Source organism: Artemia sp. Qi Xiang Cuo, chromosome 11 (genome assembly GCF_049724085.1).
Source record: "Artemia sp. Qi Xiang Cuo chromosome 11, ASM4972408v1, whole genome shotgun sequence".
Lineage (NCBI taxonomy): Eukaryota > Metazoa > Arthropoda > Branchiopoda > Anostraca > Artemiidae > Artemia > Artemia sp. Qi Xiang Cuo.
The window spans coordinates 68,504,142-68,531,757 of record NC_142804.1 but is presented as its reverse complement, the minus strand read 5'-3'; the positions used below and the strand labels follow the sequence as shown (position 1 = coordinate 68,531,757).

The 27,616-nt window shown below is 35.7% G+C and overlaps 1 protein-coding gene across 1 annotated transcript in view; it reads right to left on the bottom strand.

The window, feature by feature from the left end:
- LOC148947275 (vesicle-fusing ATPase 1-like) overlaps positions 1 to 27,616 on the bottom strand; it is a 324,795-nt gene that overhangs the window by 208,917 nt on the left and 88,262 nt on the right. The window contains exon 7 of the mRNA XM_089096977.1: positions 7,178 to 7,377. Within this exon, the coding sequence (XP_088953103.1) occupies positions 7,178 to 7,377 (200 nt within the window). The remainder of the gene's footprint in view (positions 1 to 7,177; positions 7,378 to 27,616) is intronic.

The window sequence follows — 27,616 nt, the reverse complement described above, 5'->3', positions numbered from 1 at the left end:
GCCTGAGAAAATTTGCCTTATTTTAAAAAAAGGGGGAAACACCCCTTAAAAGTCAAAGAATCTTAATAAAAATCACACCATCAGATTCAGCGTATCAGAGAACGCTATTGTAGAGGTTTCGACCTCCTATCTGCAAAAATGTGAAATTTTCTATGCCAGATGCGTGTTTATTTGTTGTTGTTTTTTCAGGGGCGATCGTATCGAGCCAGTTGTCCTTAAATATTGGAAGAGGGCTCATTCGAACAAAAATTAAAGTTCTAGCGCCCTTTTTAAGTGACCAAAAATATTCGAAGGCAACTAGGCCTTCTCCCCCGCCCCCTTTTTTCCAAAAATTGTCCGATTAAAATTTTGAGACGGCTATTTTGTTCATCCACGGCTATTCTATAGTTTTCAGTTTATCTATATTTTCTTTTCTTCTCCTTCATATGTGAGTAAGTGATCATTTTAAATTTTCTTTTGTTTTTTATCTCTGAGTATGTAATTCATGTGTCGTCCCTCTTTGTACAGGCCAATGAGCCTTTGAGGGATTAATAACATGTAATATTATATGTGTATTTAATGAAGAATAAATCTTATCTTATCTTATCTATCTTATCATAGTTAACCCAACAACCATGCCTTTGGATACACCATGACCCCCCCCCCGCCCCATCCCCAGGGGAAATAGTCTTAAGTTATAAAGTTCGTCCATTGTCTACGAATAGTATTTGCTATTGGAAAGTATGCATACATTGTCAGGCGGGGGGGGGATTTTCTGCTGGGGGGTTTTCTACAGAAGAATTTTCAATGGGGAGAGAGGTTTCAAGAAGGTGAACTTTTCAGGGTAAATTTTACAGTGGGGAAATTTTCCATAATTCCTACGCAAAATTGCTTTTATGTCTTGCTTTCTCTTTTCCGCCTCAATTCTATGAGTGGAAAAGTTAAGGGTAATTGCCTGGAGTAAATTTTCACAAAGATCGAAATTGTCCAGAGGATAATTCCGTGGAGAGGGATATTTCCCCGTAGAGGCGCCGCCAGATTTAAAGAAAACGATCAGAAATTAAATTTAAAAAGAAAGCTTTTTCAACTGAAAGTAAGGAACAATATCGAAACTTAAAACGAACAGAAATCAAATTAAAAAACAAGCTTTTTCAACTGAAAGTAAGGAACAATAACGAAACTTAAAACGAACAGAAGTTATTAAGTACACGAAGGGGTCACCCCCTCCTTAACACTTCGCTCTTTACTCAAAAATTTAAATTTTGTCCCCTATCTTTAAGAACAACTCCTGAAACACAAGGGTCGTTTAATTAGAACAATAAGATGTTTTTTTTTATAATTACTAAAAAACTCTAGCGTAATGAGCGAGGAGTTAAGGAGGGGGCAATCCCCTTCATACACGTAATGAGTTCTGTTCGTATTAAGTTTTAATGTTGCTCCTTACTTTCAGTGAAAAAACTTGTTTTTTAAAACTTAATTCAAAATAGGATCAGAATTTTGAAAAATGAATCAACTGGTGAATAATATGGCAATGACAATGTATTTTCCACTGGGGAGTAAAAAGCTCAAGGAAAATAGTGAAAAAATGCATGTGTATGTGCAAAAGCTTCAGTGTTCTGATTTCAACTTGATGTTTACCATATACTTTTAACTTAATCAGAATTCTGAAGATATGTTGATGAGCTATATGGCATTGATTCAGTTTTTTTTTATTATTGTTATTTAGGAGTGACAAAGGATAAGGAATTGAAGCAATGTAACGCAAAAATAAATCATTCCAGATCTGGAATAGGAAAACCCAGCATTCTCACTACTCTCCAGAAGCTGATTCAGGGTTTTGGGAAAGACGTCATGAGTAGCTGCCAAGAATTATGGCTACATTTTTCTTATTTTGCCCGGCAGATTTGTATAGATGCAACTAAAAATGCAGAAAAGTAGACTACATCAAAGCCAGGTTCGTGATTACCGAACCCCCAGTCATGCTTAGACTCTGCAAAACAATCGATTTAAGCTGTCATATTTACCATATATGAGAATAGCAAGCAGAGAGTTCCAGCATGTACAATATAATTCATTTTAAAGAGAAAATCTTTAGACACCGAGAGAAATTCAAATTATTTGGGGAAAGGGACAAATTAACAACCCCCACCCCCACCCCCTACTCTCCCTTGTACGTGCCTAACAGGAGTCAAAAATCAAACAGAGAAGAAAAATATATAGAGCAGAAGCAAAGTTTCGTGGAAATTAAACAGGAAATTTGTGAACACTAACTCAGGGAGATGGGTTTTAAAATCTTTAAACTGACATAGTATGTGCATCATGCTAACTCTATACGGTCTCTCGCTGACTCTTGCGCTTCCATTTTTTCTTAGTAGAGCGGACACAAATTAAAGCTTTTTTCGAGATCAGCTTTTTGCCACAAGGTGTAAATAATAAAAAAGAGTACAGATTACAGGATATAGTCTACATTCGAATAATAGAACTTTACTCTGGAATTTGATTCATATATTTGTATTAGGCCATCTTGGAAGCTAAAGGTACTATAAAGGAGAGCCTCCCTTGTGCTCTATGACAAATACACCTATGTAAATACTAGAATCTCGCGGTTTTTCAATTATTTATGGTGCCATGTGCCACCCTTTATATACTATTCCAACCACTAAACTTACAGCACAGCACGTAGTCAGGAAGAGGCCTAAGCTCGACATTTTGTACAGGGATTGGTCTAAAAAATGACTCCCCCTACGTTCTACGAGGTAAATAAACCTGTTCAAATGCAGCAATGCGTGCCAGGCCTTCAGGACTGGCTTCAAATCCTGACTTTCAGTAGTTCTTTTAAGTTTTCACAGTGTCACCTGGAACATTTTGGATGCTATTTTGACGAATAAGCCCCTTTGGCTAATATAAGAAATCATTCTCATACCTTCTACGAAGCAAATACGCCTCTGTAAATACGACAACTGGATGACGTTTAAGTACACGAGTCTTTTCCACTTTCTAACTTGTTCCTGAGAAAAGTCTGAGACACACATTTAGATTGGAGCAGGATATACGTAATATGCATCTAATTCATCTAGAACCTCTTAGCTTTTGATTCATTTGAAAAATATTTGTTTGTACTAGCTAATGATTTCAAATTAGTATTCCAGACAAGTATACAGACACGGTTTGAGACTTAGCGACTTCTCTGTGATTTTATACTTTAACGCATCAACTAGAAATCTCTGATCTTAATTTGTGCTGTAGCGTCAACTGACTGGAGGAGGCATTGGAGCCCGTACCTTCCTTGTAGTTTGTGGATTTTTTTTTATAATGAAATTGTTAACCGTTTCCAATACCTACCTACAGAAAATTTTAATCCTGTCCTTAATTCATTTTTTTAATACTTTTTTTATATTAAAGTTTGAAACGATTTTATAATAACAAAATGAACAGAATTATTCTTTCATTTCTGTTTTACAGTTTTTTCTCAGGAAGTATTTCCATGACCATCTCACTTAATTTTACATAACCTCTGAAAATGCCTTGACATGCATACACTGGGTATAAAAGACTAGAGCTGTTTCGGTGTTGTTAGATTGTCTGGGGTCTCCACTTTGCCGTAAGCTTCGTTCTCTGTCCCTACCTTAGGAAGGAACCTTGCTTGCCTAGCCTCACAGTGACGCCGCGTTTGATCTTTCACGATCTTCTCTAACCAGAACCGTGACTGAACATCGCTCCTAGGTGGCCTTGAGGAGTGAAGTTCCTTGAGGGAATTATATCCCATTAAACGACAAGCATTGCATTCAATTCTGATTAATGAATAATTCTTCTGGGTTTTGTTTGTTTTTTTTTTTGTTTTTTTAGGGGAGTGGGGTTAGACAACCTTTTCCTGGCTACTGTGTTTATGATGTGTTGCCTTCCAATTGTGGCATAATAAAATATTTGCAGGCATAATATATACCGAGTCGAAGGTAATAGGCTTGATATTGCTGCTTCAGGATGTTCAATCTTACTGACAAGAGAACATCGCCAAGGGTAGAAAATCATGTAGTAAACAAGATGGACCCAGGATTGGACAAAGCCTCCATTCAGCTAAACGCCTCTGTGGCTTCCTGTTGTCCGGTTCTAAGCCAGCTTAAGCCCTTTGTATGACTTCAGAAGAACCTAGTTCTAAGCCAGCATAAGCCCTTTGTATGACTTCAGAAGAACCTATCGGTCCCTGGCCAGCCCTAGTGGGACCCATTGCTTTCTTAAGGTCATATAAATTTATTAGATTTAACAAAATAAAAATTACGACAGGGAACGTTACGACATTGAAAGACAACTATTACATTGATATTTTGCCTGGTGAATTAGGATTTCTGAACTAGACCTGTTAGGAGTTTCAGAAACTAGTCTCTCAGGGTTAAGAAACACAAAATTAGATGATGGAGAATATATTCATTCAGGTAGGAAAGATTGAGTGCATAGACAAGGAGTAAGGATTATGATGAATAAAGAAGCTTATAAATTTTGTTATGGTTCGGAAGCTAGTGATAAAAGGATTTCAGCTACTCACTCTATGACCGAAAGGTGCAAGGTATCAGTCACAGTGCTACATGCCCCAGTAGAACCGACTGATGGATTCATCAGTGAGTCAGATTAATTTTACTTACAATTACAAGAAACATTAGACAAGATGCTAGGTAGAAATTAGGTATTTTTACTAGGGGACTTTAATGCCAAGCTTAGTACAAGTAGGAATAGATGGTATCCTAGCTTACAAATTTGGTACTGGGAAGAAAAACAGCAACAATAAAAGACTGCTATAACCTTATTGATTATATTATTTTAAATAAGATACAAGATTGACAGGATCGGTACAGGACATTAGGGTATACAGGAGTACCTTTATTAATGTTAAAAGTTAAAAAATCACCATCTTGCAATTTACAGACTTTAGTTAAAGCTAAAATTTAGGAAGGTTATTAACCTTCCAGTTAAGCATCGCATTGATAGACTCTAGGCTAGTAATTTAAGAGAAACTTTTTAAGAAAAGTTGGATATAAAATCGGAGAGTTTAAAATCTGATAATGTGGAAGATGGATGGAATAACTAGAAAAAAAAGGTGCAAAGTAGCAGAATATGTCTCAGAGAGAAAAGCAACACACTCATCTAAGAATATTAGCGAAAACGCTTTAATCTTGGTAAGAGAGAAGGGGTTAGTATAAGAAGTTTCTGAGCGCTAGGTCTTACAGAAGTAAGATGAAAGCAATAGACGTAGAGAAGGCGCTATAGTGTGAATTAATAAGATGTGAAATGGAGGCCGTAGGTAAAATGGCTAAAGATAAAGGAGATGCAGCCAGACGGCATGGCAGAAAAACACTATTTTAGCATTTTAAGAAATTGAATAGAACTTGTCAGTCCGGACTGTCCCAGTTAAAGATAGGAACAGAGCCAGAATTAGATATCAGGACAGTGCTAAAGACAGAAGGGAAAAACATGTTGAAAATGTTTTAATTCGTGATGCAGTTGCAGAAAATGATATAGAAAAAAAACGAAACATTTTTCATAATTTTCGATTGAAGGAAGATTTATTTTGTAAGGAGGAGTTAGAACAAAAAGTTACTAAAATATTTGATATATAACAAGGCCTTAGGTAAACGAGTTTTAGAAAAATGGTGACTGCGAAGTTAGAGATAAATTGCTGAAGATTATGACGATGGTTTTTGAAAAAGAGGAAGCACCTAGTTGTTTTAGGAAAATTTTCAATACAACCTTTGTATGGGAAAGGTGATAGAGTGAGTGGGGTAATTACAGAGGCATCAACTTGGATCTTGTAAGAAGCTAATTACTTAGCGTGATGATACTTATTAGACTAAGAGATACCGTAGACAAAATTTTTAAGAGAAGAACAGTGTAGTTTTAAGAAGGGAAGAGGATGTACCGACCACAATTTTCACGTTTAGAAGAATAATTGAGAAGAAAATTAGCTGATAGAAGATCTTTCGTGAAGGCTCTACTCTTGTGTGGTATATAATACAAATACAGGAAAGGGAATAGTTCTACGCACGATAATAATATCAATGCGGCTAGGGTAGCAAGTGATATTAGTAGTTGGTTTAATGTAGAATCAGGAGTTATGCACGGCTGTATCCTATCCTCCTTCATATGGATTATTTCGATGGGCTTAGCACTAAGGAATGTAGCTAAGGCAATGGAATAACATGGTATTAAATGGGAAGGTAACACTCTATGATTTGAGCTTCTTAGATGAAAGCATTAGAGCTAAATAACTTTGAAGGTGTTGAGAGTTCACGGTGCAAGAAAAGGTATGAGAATTAGTGTTAAGAAGACTAAGTTGCTTAGATTAGGAATATATCAGGGGGAAGATAAGCAATTACCTCAGGTAAAAAAAAAATCGATCAAATCGATAGCTCCACTTACCTACATGGCATTATATTAGTAAATACGGTGGATGCAGCAAAATCTAAAAAGCAGAATAGTCAAGGCGCAAGGTGGTTTTTTAGTACTTGAAACATTTTTGGAAGCAAAAACAGATCACTTTGCAAACTAAGATTAGATAACTGGAAGCCGTGGTAATGACAGCGGTTAAGTACTCTCATTACCCTAATAACGTTCATACTACTAACGTTCAACGTTTCATACTCTGAAACGTAGGCGCTTCAAAAGTCTGAGAAACAAATTAAATGTTTTCCAAAGGAGTTCTTTGAGGGTAGTTTTAGGTACCAGTTGGCACTACATCAAACAATAAGGTTAAAATAACTAGGCCACTTTTTACCGATGGAGGATGCAGACTGCTAAAGATTTTGTTTTTTAGCCATCAATATTGGCCAGACGAAAGGCATAAGGCTCGGTGCTGTAGTGAGTTGTTAGCAGTTGTAATAAAGAATCTCAAATCAAAAAAATAAAAATTAACCGGCAACAATTTGTGCCCTTTAATTGCTTTATAGAAAAAAAACGCATATAAGAAGATTACTTTTATAAAGAAACATCATACATATCCATAGAAGTTTTACATAACAAAGTTACGTCTTAGAATTTTGTGTATGAAGTTGCATATATGCCTTCAAAAATAGCCTATCTAGTGAGAAGACTTTCAGTTTAAACGGATATCCCTTCACCGATATCTCTTTATTACATCAGTTAGCGGAAATCCGAGTCAGTAGACATGGCTCCAATCTTTCCTAAGAAGGGGAATGTTAAAAAAACTTACCGTCCTTTGTTCTTCCTCTGCATCAGCGAAAAGTCTTCGAATATTGGCTTCAGATTCACCAACATATTTGTCAAGAATTTGAGGCCCATTAACGATCTTTGGTTCACGAGCATTCAACATTTTTCCAATCTGCCGAGCCATCAAAGTTTTACCCGTGCCAGGGGGCCCAAAAAGAAGAATGCCTTTCACATGCTTGCAACCTATAAAAGGGGCAAAATCACTCAGCGTTTCCACAATCCCCAAAATTCCCCAAATGCAAATTGGGTTCTAAGAAATATTCCAGATAATTAGCGTTCGCAATACTCGAAAACCAACACGAAATGCTAATCGTTAATTTTCGTTATCGTAAATTATCAAAGAGCCCAATTCACCAATTTCAGAGAATCTGGTTGTTCTTTATAAAAATTCAAGGAAACCATAGGAAAAATTCGGAGATACTGGAAGCAGTAAAATCACCAAGTATCCTTAAACAATTTTGTTGGCTAAGTGGACGCAGCCCTGATTACTGAGAGAGGGAAACGATGAAATTTTACCAAGGTAAGGGGATCCAACTCTAAAATAAAGTACATTCTAGATCTGAAAAATCCTATTTCAACGTATCCCTCTTTCTTTTTCTTCTCAATCCTTTTGTGCATATATTGTTTGTTATCAAATAGTTCGTAGTACCGAACCGTAAGTAAGGAGCGACTCAGCCCAATAGTAATCAAAACTAAAAAACAACAGAATTTGGACAACATTAAATACATAAAAGAATCTGCTCTGTATGCGGTTTCCAAATATAAAAATTCATTAAGTTTAACGTTACCCATCAAGAGCTACGTGCCAGGGAAAATCTACCTGGTTTTCGAAAGGGGGGAAAAACCCCCAAAAAGTCAAGCGATCTTAATGAAAATTATACCATCAGACTCATTATATCAGGGAACCCTATAGTACAGCTAATTTTTTTTTCCAGTATTGATAAAATTGAACCAAAGGTCCTAGAAAATCGTTAAAGGGTACATCCGAACGGAAATTCAAAGCTCTGGTGCCGTTTTCTAGTGATCAAAAACATTGGAGGGCCACCAGCCGCCCTCCAGCTGTAGATAGCCATTTGATTCAGCATTGTTAAAAGGTGCATTCAGGGAATTCAGGGTGCAATTCAGTGCAATTAAAAGTTGCAATTCAACATAGCAGGGAACCCTATAGTATAGCTATTTTTTTCCAGGATTGATAAAATTGAACCAAAGGTCCTAGAAGATCGTTAAAGGGTACATTCGAACGGAAATTCAAAGCTCTAGTGCCGTTTTCTAGTGATCAAAACGATTAGAGGGCAACCAGCCGCCCTCCAACACCCCCTTTCCTCCACAAGACATCAGATCAAAATTTTTAGATATCCATTTGACTCAGCATAGTTAAAAGGTGCAGTAACTATTCCTTTGAGACGACATAATTCTCATAGTCCCTGGGGAAAAAAGTTGTAAATTCCGCAATTTGTGTAAATTACGCAAATTACGTAATGGGGTTAGTACGCTGAACATGTGTTTTTATATTCACTACATATTGTGAAAAGGAATGACACATTTTTGACTTCTATTTCAGAGAAAGCGAAATATAAAACAAAAAGGGTTCTGAATGCTTTGAATCTGTATTCGACAATTATATCTGGCAGACAAAATCAGTTTAAAATTGATATAAAATAATTAAATGTAATAAAAATACTATTAAATAATAAAAAATAATAGAATAGAATAATTGCAACATTAAAACAGCATGATAAAATAAAACAATAAATTCAAATTGAAGGAACATTTTAAAATACAGCATGTAAAATTAACCTCACTGAATCTCACTTAACCAAGTTTATCCATGAACGCTCTTCCTCCTGAGGCTGTATCCAAGATTTTTATCGAAATTTTTTCCGATAAAAATGTGTTTATGTATTTTTATTACATTTATCAAGTCAGAAAAACATTTCCACCCCTCGTTGAGCCTTCAGGAAAATACAGAATTAGTTCTAAGGAAGGGGCGAGGGAGAGTGGGAGGCAGAATTTGATATTTAATCCCTCTTGATTTCTAGTCTACCCTGTTATTATGAAAGTAAATAGTAATATTAAACCCCAAAATGAGCAGAATTTATTCCGTATAGAAGGGGGACTGCCTTTTCCTCATCCCCACCTCCGCCTCATGCCTACCTTTCCTCGTCCCCACCTCCGCCTCGTAGAAACTTCGGAGGATGACCCTCGTAGACCCTGGGGAAAAGGTCGTAAATTACGCAATTTGCCTATTGTTCACTTATAGTATTTGCTATTGGAAAATAGACTGACTATTTTTTAGGGAGGGAGGAGGAGTTTTCTACAGGGGGGGATTTTCCACAGAAAAAATTCCTTGGGAAGGAAAGTTTTCAGGGGAATTTCCCAGCGAAAATTTTATACGTGGAGGGGAATTTCCTGGCATGATTTGAAAACAGTCAGAAACTAAACAAAAAAACAGTTTTTTCGACCGAAAGTAAGGGGCAAAATTAAAAGTTAAAACAAACAGATATAATGAGGGGGGTGCCTCTTCTTAAAATTCGCTCTTTATGCTAAAGTTTGATTTCTAGTCACAGTTCTTTAGAAAAGACTGTTTAAACACAAGGGCTGTTGAATTTGAACGAGAAGTATTTCTAAAGAACTAAGACTTTAGCGAAAAGAGCGAAGGGTGAGAAACAGGCAGCCCCCTTCCCCCATGTACGGCTTTGAGTTTTTTCTTGTCAACAAAGCGCCAGCTCCCACTCGTGTGAGTTACCCATATTCTTTGATCTAATCTTTTAGACAAACGTAAACCTAAAGTCTACATAACTTAGAAGTTTTTGCTCGTTATCCTGAGAAAGGTTTGATGCTTTCTCAGGTGACTTTGGGTACAATATTAACCAGATTACTGGTAATATTATACCAATTTCCGAAATTATTTGCGCTACTAGAATCTGAAAAAAAAAATTAGTAACGTCAACTGTGACACATTTTTGGCCGCCCAGTAATATTGAAAAAGCCCCTGTCCGAGAGAGCCAAGGAGAGGAATATTTTTAAAGTTAATTACCGACAATATCTGGCGGAGTTTCAAACTATCTAAAAAAATCTGTAAAGAATCGTTAAAAGTTTCTTTCAAACGTGCAAATATGCTACAAATTTTGTGCTAATTGTAGTTTGCACAAGCCTCTTGTGCCAAACATTGGTCCAAGTTTATAGTCCATACTTAAATAGTATGTGTATTTGAACGAAAGAGTGCAAATATACAATTGCATTTTTGTTATATATTTCTTGATAGATGTCCAAGCGAGAAAAAGCATTTTTGAAGTGACAAAACGATTGCTGCATAGAGCAGAGAGTAGGAATATGCTCAATAGAACGAATAATTGTAAAGCACTCCAGATCTTCAATTATATTGTAATTGAAACTTAGTCCAGAACTTTTCCGATAGAGGACTATCACTGCTTTATTAATAATCTTTTAAACCACACTGCTTTTCCATTTACAGAGTTTAAGAGATTACAAACGGCTGTAATTTAAATAAAACAATAGTAGAGATCGTTGTATTAGTAGTCGTAGAAGGACTAGTCGCAATATTAGTAGTCCTATTAGTAGTAGTCACAGTAGTAGCAGCCGTAGTAGCTGTAGTCGTAGTAGCATTAGTACACATTGTTTTTCGGTTAACTCGACATGCCCCGAAGGATTCAACTTAAGACTCTAAGCTGTTTCTGAAATATTGTTGATACGCTTATTTGACAACCTGCAAGTATATAAAGTGTTTAGTTTAAAATCCCCTCAACATTCTCTCATAGTTTAACCTTAATATCCTTAGTCTTTTTGGAAACACAGGATCAAGCATACCCCCTTTTCCCAACAACAAATATACATGTAAACAATTAGCAACTTGCATAACTTAGATTCCTTGTCTTAAGGGCTATGGAGGCGGGGGGCGTTATATCACCCACGGAGGCATAGTCATAGGACCTTTCAACTATTTCGAATAAAATGGCTGTCTCAAAATTTCGACCGAGTTTTTTTTTTAGGGGGAAAAGGCAAACTAAAGGGGACAATTAAGGGGGGCTGGTTGTCCTCCTATGACTTTTGACTCTTAAAAAGGACACTAGGGCTATCAATGATGTTTCTACGGCAATTCCTTCCAGTCCAAATGGTCTGGGGAAAATGATTAATAATACACTTAAGCCTTATCGCTTTTACTTAGGTAGCGCAATGCTGCCTATAGAAGTTCCTTTAATTGATTTCCTTAGACAGGAAAAATGTAATTTGCATGTAGTAATCGTATACTACGACTGTTCGTTGAGAGTAGTTCATTAATGACACTCGATGAAAACTATTAAATTTTAAAAAAAGGCTTTACCGAAAACATGTTCATCTAAAGATATTGCAGCACTAAGGATCGACAAGTTCTCAGGGGAATTGAATCAGTTAACTAGACCGACCCAATGCCATGGGCCCAAGGCCATGGGGCCACGGCCAACGCAGCCATTACCAGAAGTCAAAATAGCGAAGCAACGCTAACGAATACGTATCTCAGCCTAAAATTGGCATTGTCCGTTGGCTAAGGATCGCCCGCAAAAACGATTGATTTGGGGATGTGAAGAGAACCAGACCAATTCACCTGAACCAAAATACAAAAGAAAACCAAAAAACTCATATGAAACTTGCTTCGACTACAGACTGATTTATTTTTAAACTTCTTTTTTTATGAAAGTAAAGAGCGAAGTTGAAACTTACAAACGAACAATAAATCAGTACGTCGCAGTGTATGTAACGTATACCTACAAAACCAGCTCAAATAAACTGATTTGCGTTATTTCCATGTACTTGTAGAGTTCTGAAAAACTAGTACTCAACTGAAAACAGAGAAAAAAATGCAAAAAAAATGCAAAAAAATGAAAAAGAAAGTTCACTAAGGAGTAGAAAAGTCCTAAAATAACCAGCAGAAAATAAATAACTAATTTTTAAGGCTTTCAGCAGTTTTCCACTGGCCATGATATCTACAAATTCCACTGTACAATTTAGATTCTCTAAAAAACTCGAGCAAGATCACTTTTCACTTAAGTGCTAAAACTAACTGGTTAAAATTCTAACTAAAAATATTATTAGCAATAATCTTAGTGAGCTGAACTCACTCCCAAAATTTAGAGATATTTACTATTTACCCCCATAATTTCTCAAATTCTCCATAGAATTGACATGTGTCTTGGCGTTCCCTGAATTTTCCCCATCCCAAGAAATATATTCCTCCGTACATCCCTGGCTGAACTATAGACAACAATATTGCAAGTGCAGTGGCCACTATGGCTATAGATTTCACAGTTTATTCCTTTTTAAACTTAAGCTTCATGCATAATTCATTCTTGATCCGAAGGTAAGGAAGATCAAAATAGAATCGACACTTAGATTGTGAAATACTTAAGATTCTGATAGTCTATTCTACATACAGACTCCAGAGATCTAAACTAATTACAAATATATATTTGTAAATAGAATACTAAGATGTTCGTTTAAAAAAAAACAAGAACTCTTCGCTAAGGAATTTTTTTCGCGAACGTAAAAGGATAGCTAGTGATTGAATTCCTATTAGGCTTGTTTGTCATAGAGCCCTTATTCCTCAATACAGGAGCGTCCATTCACAAAAATATAAGAGGGGGGGGGGGGCAAAATATGATTTTCAAAACCTAAAGGTGCAGTTTTGCTGTTTTTTCACTGAGATTACCAATCAAAAGGTATTTTACAATGGGAATACCAAAAAAGGTATTTTTCAAACTCTATGGAGGAAAGTAAACAAATAGAAGGGGGCAATTACTCCATCCCCCAAGCCCCTACCCCGATATCTATTTCTCAGAGTTGCATTTGATGTGTAGACTTGATATGCACTTATAATTAAAATAATTGATTAGTTAACTCTACAATTCGGATAACATAAGAGCCATAATAAATTCAGCCCTGCTACAGACCAGAAAAATCCTTGATCAAGAGATTGCTCATTAGCTGCATTCAACACAGGATTCAATGCAGTGGCAGATCCTGGGTGGGGGGCACGAAGGGGGCGCGCGCCCCTCTAACGTAGTCGAAAGTAGTGTAATTTAGTTAATTAACGCAATTTTGCGTTAACTAAACTTGCTCCTAACGCAAGTTTATCTGATTAACCTATTTTGCCCCTCCCCCCCCCCCCAAAAAAAAGTTCTGGATCCACCCTTGATTCAATGGCCCTCGGGGAGTAAGGAGAGGGGTAAAAATAATAATGAATAAGCAAAGTTATATTTTATAAAAATATAGTAGCCTATTGATTTTCAAAAAAAGAAAGAGGAGTCAGATAGATATAAGAGTCTAAGCTAAATGAAATACCAAAATAGGAAAGGATAGGATGGCAGCATAGCTTTTTAGGGCCAATGCACCGGTTCTGATAGATAAAACATCCCCCGGAAGAGGGCAGGTAATTAATTCTTTTCCAGTTTTACGTATTGAGGCGGTTCTAGGCGTATTCCCCTCCCTGTAAAATCCCCCCATGGATAATTCTCCCCGGGAATACTCCCCCACATACAAAATTGAACAGCCAAATGGAATGTACGTTAAATAAAAAGAATGAAGAATAGGAGGGATTTTGGAAAATTCTATCTATAATTCCAGAGTTTAGGCAGAAAATACGGTGTAGAATGGTCTGGGGCCGACATCTACAGCACATGATACCAGCTCACCCCTTGGGATCGAGACCACGTCCACTAGGCCCACATCAGAAGGTTTTCTTGTCCGAAATACTTTTAAGAGGACTTTTCTAAATTTAATTTCAATATCATGGAGTCGAACTCCAAGTCAGATCCAAGCAAATCCAAAAGACAGAACTCCTTATTTCACACAAGAAAGCAATAGTTTAAGCAAATCAAAAAGTCACAAAAAAGTAGGCCTATTGGGTATCGTCCAGTAAGCGCACATCAGAAAATTTTCGTGTCTGAAGTATTTTCAAGGGACGTTATTTTCAATTTAATTTCGATAGAATAGAGTCAAACTCTCAATAAGAGCCAAGAAGAGTTAGGATGGATAGAACGATATATTCTGCCTAAATATTGAAATAAATATTGAATATTTAAAATCTCTCTTTTTCCTTATTGTTTTTTAATTGTCTTACTTTCTCTTAGACAGCTCAATTTTACATGTGTGTCCAATCTTCCGGGAGAGGAGGGTATTTGTCTGCAGGATAGGGGATTTTCAGCAGAGGAAATTTTCCGAGGGGAAGGAACTGCCCGGGTAACTTTCCAAGAGTAATTAGCCAGACGCCCGTTGAAGCACTTCAGCAATGGTTGTCCTTGAGAAATATCTATTTTGGATTTTTGTTGTCTGTATGTTTCCACTTTTCACGTTCTTATATCCCCACAGTAGCTTATCGACAAAATTACGCAGAAGGCAGAGTATAACAAAGTATTTATTCTTCTCCCCTCTTCTTCGTTCTCTTTTTGAGAAGGGCGCATTTTTTGTTATTGTTGGATTCCTTTTTGTGATAAAGGAGACCCATTGAATTTTACCACTCTGTCTGCCTTGTTGTAAGTTGATATGGATAAGTTATACTATGTTAATTCAAATAAAACCATCAATCGAAGTGTTCATCGCTTTTGTTACCGAATTTACAAGGAGCACCTGATTGTACGACTCCTTTGTCACACTCCGACTCCTTTATCGACTCCTTTATAACTATCAAGGAGCACTTGATAGTTATACTATGTTAATTCAAGTAAAACCATCAATCAAAGTGTTCATCGCTTTTGTTAACGAATTTATAAGGAGCACCTGATTGAACGACTTGATCCAATTATTTCAGGCTGCTGTTTTACAAATTCATCTTTATCAAGCCATTCCAAGATTGGTATGCGAAGACGCACGAAGAGTTATTCAACTGAATATTCGCTTAGACCTTGATATCCCCATTCAAAAATTTTGTAAAATAAATATATTTTAAAGATTTAAGAAATATAATAAAACATAGATCCCGTCTCCTCTGTTATTGAGTTTTGGTAAATTAATAATTAACACTAACTTTCTTTACCTGGTTATGGACAAATTCGAATATCACATCTCAATAGCTTTAAATCTCTGAATTTAGGCCGTAAAATGATGGCGTCTATTTGTTTCACTTGTGAAACTGTACTGGCTATCTGAGGCCAACAAAGCTAAGCATGCACCATCTCCACTTCCCTCTATACAAGCTCCCTCACTTTACTCCCTCTTATAAAGCCCCCATTTTCTTCAAATCATTCATATGAACTCCCAATTTCATTTGACGACTGGGTGCTTTTCGTTTAGTCCCACATGGATTGACAAAAAGCTTTCAGTTTTCGGTAGCCTCTCGTCCTTCATCCGTTAATCGTGGTCTAATCATCTAGACCTTTCTTTCATTATAGCCCTAGAAATCGGGGTCGAACGATATTTCTCGTGCATTTTATTGCTTGATATAAGGTCATTCAAACAAGTGCCTAAAACTAAGTGCCTCTGGAAAATATCCAGCATATCTTCCTCAACCTTTCAAAACGCCCATGTTCCAGAGCAATAATTGACCAAATTCGTTACCATTACATCTAGTATCCTAATCTCAGCTCGAATATATATCTTCTTGTTCTTCCTTGTTCAAATCTTCTTGTTCAACTGAAAAAAGTATCCTGCATCAAGTTACTTCTACTTTTTAGATCTTCACTGCATCTATCATCTTTATTAGTATAGCTACTGCCTAGGTAAGTTAAGATCCACTCGGTCGATCTCCTCGATACCCAACATCACCTCTTCGTCTTCATCCTAATATACTCCTAACTGAATAGACCTAGTCTTCATAGGCATTACCTATTCTATCAGCCTGAAGTCCAAACAAAACCCCAAAATTAATTCTTTTTGATAACATTTTTATCTCAAAAACTCAAATCTTCCGCACAATCCAAGTCTATGAGAGTTTTGCCTTCCCATCTGATATCAGTCTCTCCCATATCATTTGCTAGAAAAGCTTTTCATGACCTTCTTGCATAATATTTTGCTTAATTCACCAAGAAAAGGTCTGTAATCCCATCACTGTTCTGGACTTCCTGCAGAGCTGAATTCAGAATGCCCGACTGATGATTAGGTTAAATATTAAACGAGTGCAGATTCGGCAAAATAAAGCAGTGAGATTAATTGGTAAGTATGATACAGGAGTTTTAAGTACAGAATGGATTTTTAGGAAACTTAGGATTTTGAATGTAGGTCAGATTAGAGATTTTTAGATCGGTATTTTTGTGTTTCAGAGTTTGAATGGTTTAGCGCCTGATGTTTTTAGTATTTTTTTTCGTTTTAACTCATTTTATCAAGGATATACTACGAGAAATGCAGGGGACCTAGTAAGTGAGCCAAGAGGCACGATTCGCTCGAGCGTTGCGGCAAGGCAATTGGGTCCGGTGGGCTGAAATACTTTTTCAGACTCAATTCGGAAAGCAGAAAGTGTGCCGCAATTTAAAACACAGTTAAAGATGCATCTCCTTGGAGGCAGTTGGTGAGTGTGGGGCTGGAAGACGGGAGAGGACAAATTAAGTAATTTTTTTTTTGTTCTGTTATTAATATATCCGTTTTATTATATTATTTTTTTTATTATTTATTTTTCTTTTTCTTTTTATTATTTTTTTTCTTTTTTTCTCATAATTTAATAGTCAGTAATTATTATTATTATCTCTTTTTTTTTATTGTTCTTTATTTGTGTTTATTTCAGTGATGATTTGGTTAGTTTTATAATTTAGTAAATGTGTACTGGTTGCGTTTGTCAAGCATATATGTGCTTTATTTGTAACTGGTCGTAAAGCCGGCATGAATCATTTTTAGTAAACTTGTTGAGTCTTGAAAATCTTGAATCTATTCCAAGATTCTCCCAAAAAAAGAGATACAAAACGTACGCAAATCAAAGTCGCGACTTATAAGATATAAAAATCCTGGACCTGGAAATTGAAAATTCAGTTCTGAAAAAACAAATCTATTTAGAAGCTTTGTGTGACTTGAATTAAACTACAGGGATCCCATCTACTCTTTCACGGTGACTCTCCCAAACTGACTTTCAGTAAACTCGAATGTTCCATTTCAATAGCCTCAAATAGCTGCTTCACAGGGAAGTTTCTGAAGAAAATCCAATTATTATTCTCTGAATGACCTCCTTGCATCAGTACAACTATTAAATTTCCAGAATAAAGAGACACGTGCACTGCTCTTAAATGGAAATTTCTGGAATCTCGTGCTGCACAAGACAATATATTGATTTAAATTTAGGCACAAAAAAGAATTGAAAATGAAAATTGTTTCAACAATATTTTGTTCACCCATTTGCCGTGGGATTATAGCCCACTAAATATCTATCTAACATAGGTACAGATAGCCGGTATTTTAGGGATAGCCGGACAGCTGAACGTTTGGATTAAAGAGACATTTAAGCTGCCCCAAAATGAAAACCATGCTGCACGTGACTTTTAAGTAAAAAAATAATTCAAAATGAAAATTGTTTAAGCAATGTTTTATTCATCCATTTGCCTTGGGATTATATCCCACTGAATATTTATCTAACTTAGGTACAGATAGCCGGTATTTTAAGGATAGCCAGAGAACTGAACATTTGGATAAAAGGGACACCTAAGCTGCCCCAAAATGAAGACCATGCTTCACGTGACTTTTAAGCACAAAAAATAGAATTTAAAATGAGAATGGTTTCACCAATATTTTATTCGCCCGTTTAGCTTGGACTTCAAGCCCGCTAAATATCTACCTAACATAGGTACACGTCTCTGGTACTTTAAGGATAGCTGGACAGCAAAACGGTTGGATTAAAGAGACATCTAAGCTGCCCTAAAATGAAAACCATGCTGCACGTGACTTTAAAGCACAAAAAAAATTAAAATGAGAAGGGTTTCAGTAATATTTTGCGAGCAATATTCAGCAATATTTATTAAATGGGAATGGTTTCAGCGCGCTAAATATTTATCTAAAAAAGGGACAGATTGCCGATATTTTAAGGAAATCCGAACACTGTCGTTACCCTAAAAATAAAATTTAAATAATGTAAATACCTGAAATTACTTAGTGAAGATGTTGGGACTGTTTCATTATTGTTCTTAGTTTTAATTTTAACATATTTTAACGTAAGCTCAATTTTTATATTTATTGATTTGTTTTGCTGAAGACGGCTCGTAGATATGGATCCGAATATTCATTTAGTTTCGTCTAAATTTTACTGTCTTTAAAAAAGCTAATTCCTCGCTATATTACCTTTGATAATTTTTAAAAACAAAATCATGCCGCAAATGACATTGATTAGAAAAAAAAACTAAAGGTTTGCGGAGCAATATGCGATAAATAATATATCCTAATTCCGAATTTTATTTGTAACTTAAAAAAATAATAATTAAAAAAATATAGAAATGTCCAGTGAGTCAGCGTTATTCAGTTTCGATATATGTTCAATGTACATATATGTACGACATTTTTCAAATTTGTCAAAAGAACTCGAACAATATAATAGAGGATATCTGACTAATAGAGGATTAATAAAAGAAAAGAGTAATAGAGGATTCTGCCGCAAGAGTGGTGATAGAGGCCATAATAAATTTTATATTTTTATAAACACATTTTAAATTTTATACAAACTATACAAATAAATTACGCAAACAAATTCAAGTTTAGAAATAACTTTTTCCCTCGATACACAGACTTACCAATAGAAGGAACATCGAGTCCGTTTTAGCAGAGATTTATGCAGATTATATAGAAACATATCTAAATTATATCCAATTAAATTATACTTTTAGACCACTCTAAATTATATTAATTATATTAAATTATAGTATACTAAATTATACGGTGTATATAGATTATATTAGAAACACAATTTTTAAAGCCTTAATTTTGGGGAAGATAAATAGACGATACATTTGTTATTTGGATTTAGGGAAAATCAAAAGTATAAGACTTTTTGGAACGTCTAAATCACGTGTGAGGAGGGGGTTAGTTTTTTAAATATATTGTAAACCCACGAAAAATAACCGTTACTTATTCTTTATGTCAAATCATGCTGTTCAAGCTAGAAGGGGAATAATTATTTTTTCAATTGATAGGTATTAAAATTAGGCCCATAAAAATATTTGAATAATCAACTCATCTCATTAAAGATATTTTAATTAGGAATAGTATCCCGAAAGATGATCTCTCAAACTATAAACAAACAAAGGAGAAAATTAAGTAAACACAGATTAATAGAAGAAGATGAATGTAATAAAAAAAAATCAATTACATATCTTTAGCATTTGTTCCTACATAATCACAAAAATTAAAATAAAGAATTAAAAAAAAAGTATAAAAATTACTTTTAAATTCGAACTACGGGATCTTTACTAAATATTGGAAAAGATGTAGTACTGAGCACATACAAAGCGGCACATACAAATTTTATGTCGGCAGACTACAACAAAATTTAGAAAATATATTCTAACAGCAGTAGATTTTTCCTTAAAGTATAATAAAAGACAAAAACTTTCAAATCTACAGCTGCGAAACAATTATTTGATCTTCCATATTATAACATAAAATTAATATATATATATATATATACTCGAAATATTTTTATGGTGCTAGGAGGCAAGACAACCCTCTGGTTCTTCTTTCTGAGTTCTTGTTCCAAAAGTAAATTTGAAAGTATTGGGTATAAAGGCCATAAATCCAAATTGATAGGATCGGACACGGGTTCTTGCAGAAGCGCAGACCTGGGCATTTTCCCTTAAGGTAGCTTGTCAGAAGAAAAAAATGTATAATGAAGAAAAGTTTCAAAAATACTGCCTCCACGACTCATTCCATGTCCTTTGACACTTACTGTTGGGAATAACATTTTTATTTTTATCGCTTTGATTTTGTTTTGTGTTTTACTTTGTTTCTCTTACTTATTCATAAAAATTGTTACTTTTTTTTTAATGAATTTCCTACCGCAATTTTTAAGGAAAACATCCGTAGCTCATTACGAACAACAAACACTAGAACATAGAAGATCATAAATCAAATTAAATTTTCTAACCTTCCCTTCCCCCTCAGATTTTTTATTTTTTTTGCAGCCCACCCATAGAGATTTTGATGAAATTTAATTGAACATCAACCGTCCCTGTCAATAGAAAATACGAGGTGTATCATTCGAACGATTCTAGTTGTTGGAGAACTACTTATCCGATAAATCTTGTTTCACCTCTATTTTCTTCTTTTCTGTCTGATTACAGGTGATCATCGATCAAGACTTACGCCTAAGTGTTATGATTTCTTTGCTTCCCTTGGAGCAAATTCCATGCAGAATAATCCTAGTTAACACATTTTGCAGCGGGAGAACTTTTATCTTCACTTCTTTTCTTCTTTTTTTCCAGTTTTTCTAATAAATTCGTGAAGTTCTTTGAACTCATGAAATTCATGAGTTCTTAGAGCCTATATATTATATTATATTAGAAATTCATGATCCTATAGAACCTATAGAATTGTACATTAGAAATTCTGAATGAATTTCTTAGAACCTAGATATTAACAGTGTATATACCCCACCCCCCTAATGTACAAATATATACCCAGAATTGCATCCTGAATCTAAATGTAACATTCATTTTTTTTTATAAAGAATGAATTTTGTATCGATTGTATCGAGTTTGCAATATTTTCCCTTTATAAACAATGTTGACTTCCAGTTGTTTTTTTTTATATTTCCAGTTGCAAATTTTTCTTTCAGCTGCAAAAAATTGCCATTTGTTCTATTTGTGTCAATATTAAATGTCAAATGAAATAGCCAATTGAAAGCCCTATTGTTATGTACTGTGCTGAAAAAAATAGTGTTCTTGCAGTTTTATTGGTCGATTACTTTTCCACTATATCCCTGAACTGCCGATTGAAAATGCAGCGTAACAAAACCGCCTAAGTACGGATGTATACACGCAGTTTGAGCTGGATGTATTCGTCGTAGGATAACACCAGTGTTTCTGCTTCTTCTTTTCACAAAATTGTATGCACAACCACGGAATATTCAAGGCTTTTATTGAACCATTATTTTAGATAATTTAGTAAAATTGAAGAATAACAACCGATAATATAAGATATATTAAGCCTATGCATATAGGTATATAAAGGTGACGCTGCGGTTCAATCCACAACGTCGTAGTAGTATATATAACAAGTAGTAGAAGTAGTATTAGCTGTACCAGTAGTAATATATCGCTACGCATCGAGTTCGGATGTCTCGAAAAGCTTTTTTTTCAGGAAACAGAAAAAAAAATAATTGCTGAACCTCAGTTTTATTTTTATGTTTTTGATAAGGGACAGGATGAAACAAAGGGTTTTTTAAGGTAAGCAATAATATTTAGGTAAGCCTTGTTTTTGTTAATCTATAAATATTATGGCTTACGCCGTTTTTATTAATAAAAAAAATAAAATAAAGATAAACGTAGTTTGATCCTAGGATTAGTAGAGAGGTTTTCAAGTAGTGATTAGGAATGATGAATTGTTATGATTGACTTGGAAATAGAAAACTAGATGAATAAAACCCTTTCCGAATTCGAAAAGTTTTTCTTGTGTAAAATTAGTTAAGAGTTTTGCATTTATTTGAAACTTTCAACTTTCCTAAGCATGTTTTCCAAAGGAAGAATAAAAGCGGCTAGTTTGTTATTGTAGGCCTATCCTATATCTAAACAAAAGAAACTACGGGTATTTCAGGCCTGACTGCAGGCAACAAATTCTTATTATTTATTATATTTTAGGTTTCATCAATTGTGCCACAATTTTTTGTATGCTCGGCAAAGAACAAAGAAAAAGAACCAAACGAGGGTAATTTTCACGACAAAGTAGATATTTTGGAGCGTTCAAAAAAGGGAAGAAAAAGAGATATAAAAGAAAATTTGTTTTCCTCATCTATTTCTTAAGGGCTGAGGACGACTAAGCGGAAATTTTGCCGAAATGTCTTCTTTGCCTTTTTTGGCTGAAAAAAAAACGTCGTTTGGTTCTTATTTTTTTTCTTTGTTTCTTTATTTGTCGAACGTTATATATACTGAATACGGTCCCGAATATATTTATTAATGTTATGTTTGTTATTTAGGCTAAATTGTTAATATACCGCACAACTTATTGATTTTACAAATATTTTATTATATTCATTATTTATTACAAAAGCTAAATATTATTTAGAATTTCGGTTCGGTAAGGATCTTTAATATTCTGTTGTGGTGTTTACAATTCTGTGAGAAGAAAAAGTGAAAACACTAGTACTGTCCTGTGATTATGATGGCGAAATCTACTTAAAAATGTCGTAAGAATGTTTAATTATTGTAGCCGCCGTAGTGTTTTCAGATACTAAGCCTAAGTCTAAAAGACTAAGTTCTAGGTAATTTAGAATGTTTACGTTATGATTGTGTGTTACTTTTTTTTTTTTTTTTTTTTTTTTTTTTTTTTTTTTTTTTTAATCCCACCTTTTCTCCTCTCAGTGGCACCAATAAAATAAAAATAATAAGAAAACATTTTAAAAATTTACAAAAAAACTAAAAACTAAAATGTCACCTACAACTCTAGAATTCATTAAAATAGCAGCCGAAGAGTGGTCTTCGCATTATTATACTACTTTTGTACTAAATATGGATTATAGAGCTAGTTACGAAATTTTTAGAATATTATAAAAAAAACAAATGTATATGACTCAAAACTCTGGTCGGACGGGAATAAGGTGAAGTGGTACTTGAATTCAGCACGAAAAATGCTTTTTGAATTTATTATTTGAATTCTGGTAAAAGAAGGAAAGTTATTTTTTGTAGACCTTGTATGCCTGTAAACATTTAAACATTGCCATTTAAAAATTTTTGCCTCTCAATTACTCGGACTATCTGTCTTGTCTTTTTTCTACAATTAGCCATGTCTTGATGCCTACTTTAAAATATTTGATTTTCAATTCAATTGCCATTTAAACATTTTTGTCTCTCAATTACTCGGACTATCTGTCTTGTCTTTTTTCTACAGTTAGCCATGCCTTGATGCCTACTGCAAAATATTTGATTTTCAATATTTGATATTCCGTTGATTTTCAATTGAATATCAAATATTTTGCAGTAGGCATCAAGACTTGGCTCATTGTAGAAAAAAAATAAGACAGATAGTCCGAGTAATTGAGAGGCAAAAATGTTTAACTCGGGTGCTTTTCATGTGTTGTATTTCAATTTGGCCTTATACGGACATAGCAGAAAGGTAGTCAACCAATGAAAATGCGAGAGCACTAGTTCTTCAACACAAAACAAAAAACATGGTTTTCAATTGGCTGTTCCATTTGGCGTTTCATCCGTAACATGCCAAACTGAAAAATAGCATTACACATCTGTAATTTTTTGCGTTTGTATCGTATTTTCCACTGTTTGGCATTTAACACAATCTTATAACTTTGGGACTAGTGTAATTATCGAAAAATTGGAAAGTGTGTCCTGGACGGACTTAGGTATGTTGATCCCTAGAAAGTAGACAATAAATGAAAGCCTTACTATGAAAGAGGATTAGAACGAAGAAATGCTCTTTCCGTGGGATTTCTAGCATTTTGCAACTATCGATCTAATAAATCCTTTTCTCCGGTTTAGCAGATAAATATTTATGATTTAGAAAATTAGATATTATAGGTGATTTTTTAGAAGGGATTTGGTTCGAAAATCTAACGAACTATATAGTTGCTTCAAAAATGTGAGAAGTCTCATTTCTGTGGTTGAAAGTGATCCTTATTTGACTTCTTTACTGAAGATTGAAAAAAAATTGAAATGTCGTGCTTGTTCTGGGACAAGAAGACAGTTTTATTCTGAAATAAAATAAATGGATGGATTTTTATCAACCAAAGGATTGTTCAGGTTCTGAACAGAAGTTGTCATAGGTGGGAGCTGAGCCGAAGGCCTCCAACTAACTGGGAACGTTTCTCTAATCTTTAAGTTATGACAGCCCACCAACAAACCCTCCATACCAACATTTGCTTTCAATATAACTTTGTTAATTTATTGTAATAAGCTAAAATAAATTTAATGCACAAGAAATTTTTGTGGCAAAGGGAAAACCCTTTAGAATAGAAACATATAATTTTGTAGTCTTGTATTAATGTATAGTTTTTTGCCATGTTATATACCATTACTTCTTGATACCCCACTCAAATGGGGCGGGCAGGAAGGAGGTGTTGCCTCCGTTTTGAAGTATTGGTAACATAAAATTGTAAATGTTTCCAACATCAACCTCTCCATAACATTGTAAATTCAAGTTAGTTCAAGTTTGTTCCAATTGTGAATTTTGGTACGTGTTCAATGGCAGAATTTGGACTTATATTGTTATTTTGAATTCTAATCTGCGGAGATCAGAAATTACGTCAAAGAAAAATCTCTTTTTATCAGAATTCCCACAAAGAGAGAGTCGCAAAGAATATCTGGAGAAATGCTGCGTCTGTTATAAGAAAAAAAATTAGTCCGCTTCATTTCTATTCAATTCCACTGGAATATTTGATTTTAAATCTAACGTTGTTGTCTTCTAGTCTGAAACGTAAGCTAAAGTGAAAATTTGGCGAAATTGTTTCTATATTTGAAAAACAGGATTATACTCTGAATTCAAGATAGCAAATGCTAATATTCTTGTAAAATGCCGGAAATGTCTCTTTTACATTCAAAGAAACCACTTCCGGCGAAATATACCCGCCATATGTTCGAAATGGTGGCAACATGGCAATGGCAGAATTGGAATTTATATTTGCTATGAAATTGAAATTCTTTTTAGAAATTTGGAATTTAGATTGCTGTGAAGTGGATTTTTAATCTTGCGTTTTTCAACTTATTCTGCAGGGTCCTTTGGACCAATCTTAGGGGTTTAGTTTATGATTTATGGTTTAATATTAATTGTTAGCAGAATTATGTAGATGGGATTTCAGTTTTACTGAAAATTGTAATATAATTGTAGGTTATTTTTTGAACTTCGCCGGTTAAGTCACATATTCCATGTATACTGGGTCAGCTTCAGTTTTTGGATGTGCACCTCTGGGCTTCACTATATACTTTTATACAATTTTCCATTTGCCACCAAAACTTTTGCTTGATATTAATTTTTTTTTGTGAATAGCGAAACGCTAATGGATTTTAATTTTAGCGGGGAATTGAACATTACGCCTGCTTTTTATTCTGGATATTTTCTAGGAATTATTCAATACTAAAATACGTTTAATGTACCAATTACCCCTGCCTCTGGAAAAGTCCGCTAGAGCCACCTAAAAGTTTTGGCTATATTGAAGTGTATTGGTAACAAAATGGTCGAATGTGTGTTGGACACGAGTGTTGCTTCTCAATTTAGCCAAGAAACGGTGAAAAAAAAGTTTTTTTGCACCAAACATTCGGATATTTTGGCTTCACATCCAGAAGCCTCTGATCACCGAAAAAAAAAACTTAGATATAAGAAAAGGGTCACAAAGTCAAGGGCTGTACAAAATCGAAATATAAATGCAAAGAAAAACTCAAATCAAACAGTTCGTGGTAACGAACTTGCCTAATAGTAACCAAAATTGTAACAAACGGAATTTTGATAACAGTAGATACATCAAAAGGATTGGCTTTTTATGCTGATTCCAAATAAATAAAATTCATTAAGTTTAATGCCACTCCAACCTCCCGACCTCCTAGGTGGGAATCAGGGCCTGATAAGCACGAGTGCTCCCAAGCTATGGTTGGGGCCTCGGAGCGAGGATTCACGCCCCCGTCCCTAGCGAGCCGGGAGGAGAGCCCTAAGTTGTACCTCACAGCGGTGGAGTGGTGTAACATTCTATTAGTAGCCTTGCCCGACAAATAGAATGGCTAATGCAACGGGCGCCAAGGGTCTTGGGAGTCTTTGGTCAAGTCAATTCCCATGAAACACCAATGGATATTGAAGATCAAATGCAGAGAGATATTACTATTACGGCGTTCCCGGTAGCCGACGCGGACCAGGTCAGGGTGGTGCCAGGCCCGACAAGTATGCAAGCCGCACGATCAAGAAAACATTTGAATATTGGCGCGTGGAATGTTCGCAGCTGCAAGCTGGAATCTATGCAACTGCTCCTTGCAAAGGAGCTGCAGAAGTATGAAATCAACGTTTGTTGTCTGTCAGAAACGAGACTTAATGATGATCTGTCCGGAGAGTTGACCGTTTCTGAACCTGACGCTTTCCAGTTCTACAACTCAGGTCCCAATGATGGTTCCGGCCAGTAAGGAATTAGATTCCTAATAGATGGTCCTAGTGCACCATGCGTCACCTTTTGGGAGCCAGTGTCACCAAGGATCGCCATGATCAGACTGAGAGGCCACATTAGCCACATAACCGAAATCTCCGTGTACGCTCCGATAACGGACAGTTGTCACGCGGTCAAAGATGCATTTTATTATGACCTACAAAGAATCATCGACAAGACACCAAGGCGTGACATACTCTTTGTAGCTGGAGACTAGAACGCCCGGCTTGGCAGAGTAGACCCCGACACAGCAGCAGTTATTGGCCGCCACACCATTGGTGACAGATGCATCAATGGAGAAAGGCTCTTACAGCTAGCCAGATACAACAACCTATGCGTCACAAACACTCTCTTTGAGCACAACAGACTCCACCTCGTTACATGGCGTTCGAACGACAGCGTAACAACAGCCCAGATCGACCACATCTTAGTCAGCAGAAGATGGAGGAGCTCCTGCACAGATACCCGGGTATACAGAGGAGCAGACACAGGATCTTTAAATGGATCCGACCACTATCTCCTCACTTGCAAAGTCCGTCACCGTCACTTGCAAAGTCCGTCAAAGTCCAGACGCGACAGAAGGCAGGGAAGCGCTTCGATGTTTCGAAACTAAGATGCCCGGAAATCAAAGCCGACTTCGAGTTAAAGCTAAGCAACCGGTTCGATGCCTTGAATCGTCTCTCACTCGTCGATGAAAATTGGGCGCAGATAAAAATTGCGACACAGGACGTAGCTGAGGAGGTGCTTGGCCAAACAAAATTAAAACAGCGAGCCTGGATCTCTGACCACACCATAGAACTAGTTGAGAATAAGCGACCCCTCGTGGAAGGTGCAAAAGAACCCTTAAAAGTAGCCCGCAAAGCAGTTAAACAGTCACTTAAACGGGACAGAGAACAGTACTGGTCAGATCTGGCGAATGAGTTGTAACAAGCGTCCAGGCGTCACAACAGCAGGAAAGTGTTAAAACTCCTGAAAGAAGCGACAGGAAAAGCTCTTGTAACGGTTGACACACTGAAAGATAAGTCCGGAGAACTCATCCGAACAGAAGAAGGACGCATGGAACGCTGGCGAGAGCATTTTTCTGAGCTACTGAACCCTGTCAAACCCCCGTGCGATTTACCTGCCTTCTCGAGTGCTGCTAGAGAGCCCTACGCAGTAAACCTTGATTCGCCAAGTATT